This window comes from Alligator sinensis, unplaced genomic scaffold (genome assembly GCF_000455745.1).
Source record: "Alligator sinensis unplaced genomic scaffold, ASM45574v1 scaffold840_1, whole genome shotgun sequence".
NCBI classification, from domain to species: Eukaryota; Metazoa; Chordata; order Crocodylia; family Alligatoridae; genus Alligator; species Alligator sinensis.
In genome coordinates this window covers 589491-599763 of record NW_005842643.1, presented here as the reverse complement: position 1 = coordinate 599763, position 10273 = coordinate 589491, and the positions used below count along the sequence as shown (strand labels likewise).

The window sequence follows — 10273 nt, the reverse complement described above, 5'->3', positions numbered from 1 at the left end:
GCAAGAATGGCAGATACCATCATCTGTTTGCCTGTTTAAAAGAAAATGGGTGGGGGGAAGGGAATGTGGTTAGTATCATGTGTATTTACTCTCCAACAGCAACAAAGAGAAAAAAATCCACTATAACTTCAATTAAACAGCATCTCTCTCATTTGAAATCATAAAGCCAGTTAGTAGAACTAAAGAACTTTAAAAAATGCAGTGTTCCTTTTGATACTTTAAATGATTAAGCTCAATAAAGGGCATTATAGCCACGCAGAGCGCTTTACCTGCATGTTTCTGTAAATCCAAGCCGTAAACATGGTCATATTTCCATAAACTCCAGGTCTATTGCGAGTGGCACAGCCAGTTCCCCAGCTTGTGTCACCAACTAGCCACCACACAGAGTCCTTCGCTGTTACTAAAGGGCCTCCACTGTCACCCTGAACACAAAAAAACAAGCCACAAGCGTGCTATTAATGAACAAGTGTAACAAGAAGTGGACACAGGCACCAAAGATGGGAATGAGTGAATAAAAAGACAAATCAACCCCAGCCCTCTCTCTTGAAGAATTTGCAACACAATGGGACTCAGAAGCCTGACTGCAATGTTCAGTGCCATAGCAATGATATTTGGCGCCTGAGGAAAAGCATGCAGTGGCAGTCTGCCCTCATACCACGCACAGATCGGGGGGGGGGGCAGCACATGCCCCCCATGCCTGCCCAGGAGTGCACGCAGCAGCAGAAGTCGCCCATGCCCCGCCCCCCCTGTCCTCCCAAACGAGGTGCTCACGGCTCTGCCCCGCGCCCTGCCCCGGCTGCGAAGCGCCTGTTGGCGCTCCTTTGCTTTAGCACCCAAGGCAGTTGCCCCACTCACCCCCATCCCCTCAACCCCTTTGCTATGGCACTGGCAATGTTGCAAAGAAAGGTCAGCGAGTTTTCTTTTTTGTAAGACTTGTTCATAGCCACTACCATAATGCCCTTGCTAGCAGATGTTCAAAAAAAAAGCTGTTAGTAATATGAGCGGTGTTATTACCTGACAGGAATCAATTAGTCCTTCTAGATATCCAGCACATATCATAGTAGGCAAAATGAGGCCATTATAGACTAACCCAGCATTACATCTGGAAGGCTCTATCAAAGGCACCATCACAGCATTCAAAAAATTTGAGGTTTTACCTAAAGTTGGAAAATGCAGATGCATAAAGGAACTGGAGCAAATGGGAAAAAGCCAGAGTAGTTTGCAATGGCACCCCTGATCAAAAACAAGTCAATACTGCTTTGGGATGCGTGCTGAAGTTCACAGTTCAATATAACAAAAAACTGAAGAAATTTTCAGTGTCCCTCTAAGAGGAGGAGAATTTATTTCAACCAGTTGTACACATACAGCTGCCTCACAGCTGACACCCCATGATGTTATCTACAGGGCTATAGAAGGGAGTGGGCCTACAAAGATGGAGAGGCAAACCCCTGCAGCAACTCCAAGCAACCTCATGATTAGGTAAGGCAGCGGGGGAATCAGCTGCCTCCTCCTCCCCCATCACTACCCAAGATCTTCTATGCCCAAGAAGCTTCACTTCTCCCTTTGAATCATGCTGCAGTGACACTGCTGTCTCAGCCTTAAGATGGGAAGAGCAGGAGGGTATTCAGCCTAGAGTTTATACCATGCTGACCATATCCCCATCAAATACAGCTCACACATGAAGGAACTCCTGTAGAGTGCACGCTGCTACGCCATCACAAAAGTAGAGCCCATGGTCACTAAAGCCTCTGCTGATAACACAGGGACTGAGAAGATTTCTATTGCTACACTACCAAGATTATTTTCCCCTCTCTATTATAATCCTTATACCCCAATATAAACATTAGCTGAATTTGCAAATACGCATTACAAGCGTCTCCACACTAGCAGAAATGTTGACTCAGCAAACTGTTACTGTGTGTACGGCCATATCTGCATAGCAAAAATGGCCCTGGCCAGCAGCACCCTCAGAAGCATGAGGAAGCTGGGCTAAGCAGACTTCCCTCTAAACTGTATGCAGTGCAGCCACATCTACCTGAGGCAAGCAAGCTGGTCTTGTCACTTGGCAATGCTATTTATTTGACTGGACATAAAATGAAAGCAAACTAGTTCTTTGTCCCCACCTTTTAGGTATGCACATCTTACCTCCTTGTTGTAGGGCTCCCCATCCAGATATCCAGCATGACTGATTAGGCTGGAACATCATTCCAGGGTTTGGCAGACAAATTGGTGCTACAAAATCTGTGAAATAAGAACATGGCCATAATCAGTAAACCTAGATGAGTGAACATGAATAAAGATTCAACAGAAAGTTGTCTGAACAGGACAAGAAACACCTGGATTGAATACAAGAGAAACTGAGGGCTCCTATGCATTTGCAAGGAGCCTGCTCGCTCCAGCAGCCATCACGTGCATCAGTGTCCCTGTGCTGAAAAATGCTGGTGAGGCATTTTAAACTAAAGCTTGTTCAACATAGGTGGAGGAAGAAAAAAAACTGGTCAACTGAGCAAGCATGCACACATGCCCACCGCCCACCCCACCCTCCCTGGAAAAGTCTGAGGGGGAGGGGAAAGGGCCACAGGCTGGGGGGCAGGGAGGAGAGGAGCGGCATTTCCCTGCTCCAATTGCCTCCCAGCCCTGACCGCATCAGCCCCAGCTGCCGCACTGGTCCAAGCGCCGGCCCCAGCTGCCTCCCCATCCCGGCCCCAGTGGTCTCGATCTGCTCTCCGTCCCCACCAGCCCATGGAAATAAAAGAAACCTAAATTAAAAGAAACTTACCTGCCTGTGGCTGGGCCAGCTGCGAGCGCGCAGGGGAGCCGAGTGTGCGCACCCCTCCCCACCAGCAGCCAGGCTGCTCTAAGGCAATGCCTGCTGCTGCCCTGTGTTTGGGGGGGCTAAGCCCCATTAGTCCCCCGCTTCCACCGCCTATGTTGTTCAATGAATTTTAGTTCAAAGTGCCCCCCTGCCATTTTTCAGTGCAGGGATGCTGATACATGTGACACTCTGGGTGCTAGTAATTAGCGTGGCTCTTGGAGCTGCACTAATTAAAGCACCCCTCGCACCTCCTGGAGCATGTGTATAAATGCCCCAGGAGCCCATATTAGCACTTCCTCATGTGAGGGCTCCTTCCCTGTACTTCAGTTTCCTAGCAAATAGGTGTTGTGGTCATGAAGACTGTCAGGTGGAGAGCTCTGTCAGCCGCTCCATCCAAGTTTGGTACAAATGGCAGAAGGGTAGGCCTCCTACCTGTTTCTCAGTTTTGAGTTGAACATCTTGGGGGATGGATATAGCCAGTCAAGCAGCCATTACTTGTTTAATTACTTAAGAGGTTAGACACAGATCTTTGGACAGATATTATTTTTGGGAAGGGCAGAGAGAATGACAGAGACAAGAGACATTTTTTTTCCCCCCCGAGACATGGCTTGAGGGCACAACTCAGTTAAAAACAGAATAGCTTACTTGGGCACCAAATATTTCTTTGCAGATCATATTAAAAGTAAGTGCGACACTTCCATTGTAAATTCCAAATGGATTGTGCACTAGGCTGACTAGCACGGAAGTGTGCTAAACAAGACCATTCACATGCTATTCTTGGCAAACTGACTTGCCTCCCTCCAAGCAGCAAGGCAAAACTCTTTTATGTTATTTTCACCTAGTCTTATGCACCACTTTTCATCAGTGCATCCTTCTAGAATGTATTTAAATTTCAGGTAACTTAAACACTGTTTCATTGGCCTTTATCTAGGATGCTGGAGTAGAACGTGTCATTGCCATAATGGTTCCTCAGGCATCCCTCCTTGGGTTTGGACTATAATACTTCTTCCAGCTGTCAAACAGCAATTTCACATTTTAAGAAGGGCTTATAACTGTTCTGCACTTTTTGCTACAGTGTGGCAATCTGCAACTGTGCACAGTTCATGCAGGAACTGGAATAGTTCTTCATGTCTCCCCAATATTTTCTTCTTGCAAACTTTGAAAGGCCTTGATTTAACCTATTGCATATACTTCAGTTTAGAGTGAGGTCATTTCCATCACTGTTGAGTTTATATTTAAAAAGGAATTATTTTTTCTTATTTCATCTACTGTTTTATTGCATACGAACTATATATTGTTTATGGCAAAAACTAGGACATCTCAAACACTGATGGATTATTACAGAAGTTGTATGCATTAAGTTCTGAGAGTTTCACTAAATCCTTTTACTGTTTTTTGTGCCAAAAGAAAAAAAGGGACTTCATATTATGTGCATAAGGCTTGTGTGCTGCAACACATTCTAGATTGCATAGGAGGCTCTTGAAAGGTATAGGATGGTAACTGATACAATGAGCAGGTCATCAACATGTAGCATAGACTGGGTTTCTCATTCATTTAAAAAAAAAAAAAAAAAAAAAGATAGTCTTCTGGAAAAACATTCCTTTTTACACTTATGACCTACCAGCTCTTGGGGAAGAGGCATGCTGTAGTTGCATCCCTGCCTTACCCTCTACTTTCTTGCCTTTCTACATAACTCATGCCTTCACTGCATATCTTATTTTGTTGAATTAAATATTCATTTTTGAAGGTTACATGTTCAAGTCTACACTGAACAGGGAAGAGGGTATTCTACAAGTGGCCTAAAGCAGTGTAATTAGGGTAGGGTGGCAGGGGCCAGCAGCCCAGGTGCTGACAGGGATAGGGAGTTGGGGGGGGAAAAAAAAACAGCTTTTGTCCTGGCCATGCAATTGTGGCAGCCACAGCAACAGGAAGTCCCTGTGTGTGGTAGCTGCCCCAAGCACTCAGCTGCATTGTTATGCCGCTGGTAACCAGGGATGTTTGAAAATGGGGGAGTTACTACAGCTTTAAGATTTTACTTTCAACAACGACAGAATACATACTTGTAAAACTCACTGATGTCTGTAACTTCATAAGGGCAACATCATTGTCTTTAGTCTCTGTATTGTAATTTGGATGTGGAATTATTTTCTGGACTCTGTGTCCGCTTCTCAGACGCATTTCATCCTGTGTTAGAATCCCAGCAAAAACTTTCCAGTAAGATGGATCTGCAAGCTGTCTAGAAAGAAAAAGTAAGGGTAGATTATTCATTATTGTAGTAAACAAAGTGCATCAACTCATTTGGAGCACCAATGTTATTTCAAATTTCAGGGGGGATTCTCCCCTTCCCTTTTTTTTTTTTTTTTTGCAAGCTGGCAAGCACCTGCATTGAACAGTAAATAATGACCTAGGACATCTATTTTTCCCCAGTCTCTCCTTGGCTTGCTTATTTAAACTTGCCAACCAAGTATTAACCATTTGATTTATAATTGCAAATAATGTTTGAAAGATTGGGGGGGGGCGAGAATCAAAAGATAATAGAAAGCCAGGTTTTATGCAGTTATTGCAGATATGCCTGAGAAGGCACAGACAACAATTTAGGGAGATGGTCACACTTTTGAAGTCATGTTGCCAGTGCGCAGACTGATAATGAAAACAGAAGACAATATAGTGAATACTGGAAAGACATATATCAAATAGTTATCCTATTTTAAAGACTTGTTTTGTATACTGCTTATATAGTGCTATATTCTGCAACTTCATTCAGACTGTCTAAAACCAGTGGAAGATTGTATTACTAACTTCAGGATCAGGCAGTTCCTCTGCAGATAGTCTCATGTTTCAGTAGGCCTGCATATCTTCATAGGCACTCCCCAAAGAATAGGACAGTATAAGCCACCTACTCCTACACCTGGTGAAGTTTAATATCTACAAAATCTTCAGTGTTTTGCATAGCACAAATAGGAACTTAAAATTAGCTAGAGTCGCCATACGAGTGAGTTCTTGCATTACAAGCCAAGTAGAAAATTAAGACTTACAAGCAGTTTCTATATGGATTACTTACTAATCTAATTGCTAAGGCTTTCTCTCCACTACTAGCCCACCTAGAACAAAAAATACAAAAAGACTGACTCTTTTTCACTCTTGTTTAAACCAGGATAAATAAATAAAAAACACAAGCAATATTGTTTTCCTGGCTTCACTTCAGAGACTGAGCATTTCCAGGTAGTCAGCTGTCCTTGTTGGCCATTACAAGAATTACTAAGTGGCTAAACTCAGGATGTGTTTTACCCCTGAATATAATTTTTGGTGCCTCAAATGCTGTTTATGTTTTGTTTCTATAGGCTGTTATTTAATGAAGTGTACTGAAAAGTAAAATTTAACAAGTCTTTGGTAGATTGTATTAACTGAAGTTAGCACTGTTCTTCATGCATTACATTTGTTATCTATATATTTCACATTAATCTGATCCCCCAACCCAAACAGTCACACCTCCTGCCATGCCACACATGCCTTGCAGGATGTATGATTTGTGGATCAGATCCCAGCTGTGCCATACTTGCCAGCACAAGGTGAGCCTGGGATCATGAGCCTGGGCTCCCCCTGCATCAGCAAGTTGAAAGCTGGGTACCCAACAATCGGCCGATGGTCAGCTTGGCCAGGGGGCCACACTGGGGTCTGGAACCATCTCTGATGCAGTCCCTAATGAACTGACAAAACCAGATGACTATTGGTCCAGTTAAATCCTGGCCAGTGCTGCTTGGGGAGGGGTTTAAAGTCCTGAGCAGGTTAAGTTCTTTGGCTATCCCCCTGACCCAGCCTCCAGGTGGGCCAGAAATCAGGTGACTGCTGGCAACACACTAACATTTAGGCACCCTACAAATGAGCCATAAAAATATCTACATTACACGTAGAATATTTTTATGGTTTGCTCCCCATTTTGAGGTGCCTTCAATTGGTAGCACATGTAGCACCCTTCCTATTTATGCCGTGATTAATACATTAACTGCAGCATAAATGTAATGTGTAGAAGGGACCCAAGTCCTTTTTACTTTCTATATGTATTTGCATTGCTCGGGTATACATGGCAAAATTTAACTTTCTCCATTTCCTCAAGTCACCGTGTCCACCATTCCAAAAGCCTATAACCAATGATAGCTTGTTCAGTGCTATAAGTCACTGATTTTTGGAACTCAATTAATACAATACAATTGCTCAGGACTTACCCTTCCACACAGTGTGCTGCTGTCACTACCCATTCGGGGGTGATGAGGGAGCCTCCGCATACATGAGTGTTCTGGATATGAAGGCTGACCTGCCATGGCCACTGCCCAAGTGATGCGGCACTTCCACCCACAATTCTGCCTTTAGGCATCAGGTTGTTTCTGGAATAGCCACACTCTGAAAATATAGGGGGTTGTTAAAGTACAACAAAGAGTGTAAAGAGAACTTCTTCCCCACTGTCACGTCTTCCCCATCAAGGTTGCCAACTGCGAGTCTCAGGATTATGATCACACAAAACACCACTGGATTTTCTTATTAATTTTTTGTTCTCGCCATCAGCAAACAAACTAGAGAACCTAGACCCTTGCAGCCTGAAACTATTTGTTACTGTTAAACTGCTGTTTAAATGCATTACAACTCTCTGGTTGGGGCTGTGGTGACTGCCATCTCTAACATTTCAGACCCTGCTTAAAATTTGAAGGGTCCAAGACAGTAGCAGACTCCTAATTTTCCTTAAATGATTCACCCACTAGAGGGCAGCATAGATCCATGCCAGAACCCATGCGGCCCATTTGCCTTTTGTTTCTTAGTTGTCTGTCCATAAGGAAACAAGACGTCACCTAACGAAGTGTGCTGTGGCACAGCTGATCCATTTCATTGGGTGCAACACATGTTGCTCCTTGTTGGTGCAGGACAAGAGGCAGCGTGATCTCCCCGCTTCCTCTGCTCAGCCAGACCTGCTGGCCCCCACCCCAGGATCACGTAGGGGACCTGGTCTGGCAAAACTGGGAGGGACATTCCCCTGCTCAGCCAGACTTGGTCCTGCAATGGCCAGAGACAGATCTGGCTGAGCAGGGAATCCGACTTCTCTGCTTATGGAAAGGCACTGGAGATTTTGCAAATGAGAAAAGTAGGCAGGTGCTCCAAGCCTTGAGGGTCTCTTAAGGACCGAGAGCATTTGCTCAGAGTGGCTGGAGAGTATGAGCAGATCACTTTCTGCTCTCCCACCACAAAGCTAATAGATGTCTGCCACAATAAAGCAGCAGTGTCTAATACTACCTTCTGTTGCGCCACTGATTTTCCTTTGATGTGGCACAACAAAAGGTAGCAACATCCATTAGCTCACCATTTGGACTGCCACAAAAATTTTTATGGGAGCACAAATGAAACGTTATGCAACATCTGTTTCCACCCCAATTTGGTAATTTTTTAATGGAAAGCAGGGTTGATTTTGCACCTTATAGATTAACCGAAGTAAATGATAGGTATCAAAGTGTGTGTGATCTACTTTGGTTAGTCTATAAGGTGCAAATCCCCCCTCCCTGATGACTGACTTCAAACTAAACATGGCTAACTTTTTTATTACCTGTCTGGGCCAGCAATCCCTCACCTCCTTTCTACAGACTCATAGGTTCAAATTCCACATTAATGGTCCCTCACATCATTCCAAGAGCAGGAAATATACTAAGCATATAGGTTGCTGAGGGGACCAGAAACAGAGGAGGTGGCAACCCACACTCAGCAGAACTGCAGGGATCCCTTTTAGCCATCAGCATTCAGAAGGGAGTGGGGGAGAACGAGAGCTAGGGGTAAAAATGGGGCTAGTCACACCCTCTCCCTACAAATGTTTAGTCCAAATTTTTAAATCAGAACTATTGCTTTTGGCATGTTAATAATATACCTGGCAAACCAGAGGACTGTTCTCCCTTCCCACTCAGTAAAGTTTTACCCAAAATGCTTCCTTTAAAAATAAAACACCGATACAGAGATAAAAAGACAATTAGTCCTATGCCATTTTATTAAAAGAGTTGGGAAAGGGTCTCTATTCCACCAAACTTGGAGGCAGGGGAGGTGGATGTATAGCAGTATGACTTTTGCTTATTGTTTCTAAATGATTAATAGCAACTAAAGGGTGGCAAGTGGGGAGAAGGCAAGAATAAGTACAAATGTATGCATTTATACCTATGCCATATTCATGGTCTTGCTCTAGATCCCATAAAAGAGAAGCACAGCTCCCCACTTAAGAGGCTGAACAGCCAGAAGAATTGTATGGACAAAAGATACTGCATATCTTTGAAGTACCACACTTACAGATAAGCCTCTCCGTCGCTAGTTGTTTGCCAAGGAATAGAGTGTCCTTATGAAATTGTATCAATAGATACAGAAAGCAACCTGAAGAAGGCTGTGTTCCCAAAACCTTATCTAAATACCACCCCCAACTACAGAATTAGTCTAATAAAAGATATCACCAAAATAAATCTCACATATTTCCTGGACCATCTCAGCTATATTACTCTAACCCCTAATAAACAGATAAAAGATATTTTATATAGAATAGGGCACTTTACCATGGGGGGCACAGGATGGAAATCAAACCCAGTTATGGGAATCAAACCCAGTTATAAGCAGAACCAAAGAGAAAATTCTCCCACCACCACCACCACCAGTCTCTCCAGAAAGGAAGCATCATCTGGGTGACAAAAATCCACACACAGCCTTACAAAAAGCTTGAGAGAAAAATGATTCAGTGATAAGAAGAGATTAAGAAATTTGCACTGTGGGCCGGTTATTGCTTAAGTGTAATGCGTGCATGAGCAATGTTACTTGGACTTTCCCCCAAAACATATGATACTGGACTCTGGTATTCAACCTAGAATCCAGACATACAGGTCTAACCTTATATGACAACTGCCAAACAAGACTAATCACAAGCAATTCATTCCAAAGGCTGGTATAGAATCATGGGGTTGGAAGGGTCATCTGGTCCAACCCCCTGCACAGATACAGGGACGATACTCCTAAATCATCCATGACCACTACTTACTTACCCAGCATCCTTTTGGAAACCTCTTGTGAAGGAGATTTCACAGCTCCCCCAGACACTCTATGTCACTATCTCACTGTTTTAACAATAAGAAAGTTTTCCCCGTATATCTAATCTTAGATCTACTTTGCTGCAAAATTGGAAGTCATTGCTTCAAGTACTGCTCTCTACAGCAGTTCTCCCACTTCTTAAATAGCAGCTTTTCAGATATTTGAAAACCGCTATCATGTCCTCCACTTTAATCACCTTTTCTGTAAGCTAAAATATGACTTGTTCTCTCATCCTTTCCTCATACAGATTGAATTTCAACCCCTTTGTTGCCTGCCTTTGGACTTTCCCTAACTTTTCCACATCTTTCAAATATGGAGCCCAGAACCATACACAATACAGTAGATGTGATCTAACCAGTACAG

At 43.6% G+C, this 10273-nt stretch overlaps 1 protein-coding gene across 6 annotated transcripts in view; it reads right to left on the bottom strand.

The window, feature by feature from the left end:
• TMPRSS2 (transmembrane serine protease 2) overlaps positions 1-10273 on the bottom strand; it is a 32507-nt gene continuing 22234 nt past the window's right edge. For 3 of the 6 annotated variants that reach the window (XM_025215417.1, XM_025215419.1, XM_025215418.1), the window contains exons 10-14: positions 7039-7213; positions 4876-5051; positions 2146-2241; positions 1015-1157; positions 45-422 (exon numbers count right to left, since the gene is read on the bottom strand). In XM_025215417.1, coding sequence (XP_025071202.1) covers positions 246-422; positions 1015-1157; positions 2146-2241; positions 4876-5051; positions 7039-7213 — 767 coding nt within the window. In that variant the 3' untranslated portion in view covers positions 45-245. The other 3 variants (XM_025215420.1, XM_025215421.1, XM_006033587.3) reach the window with 2 other exon arrangements.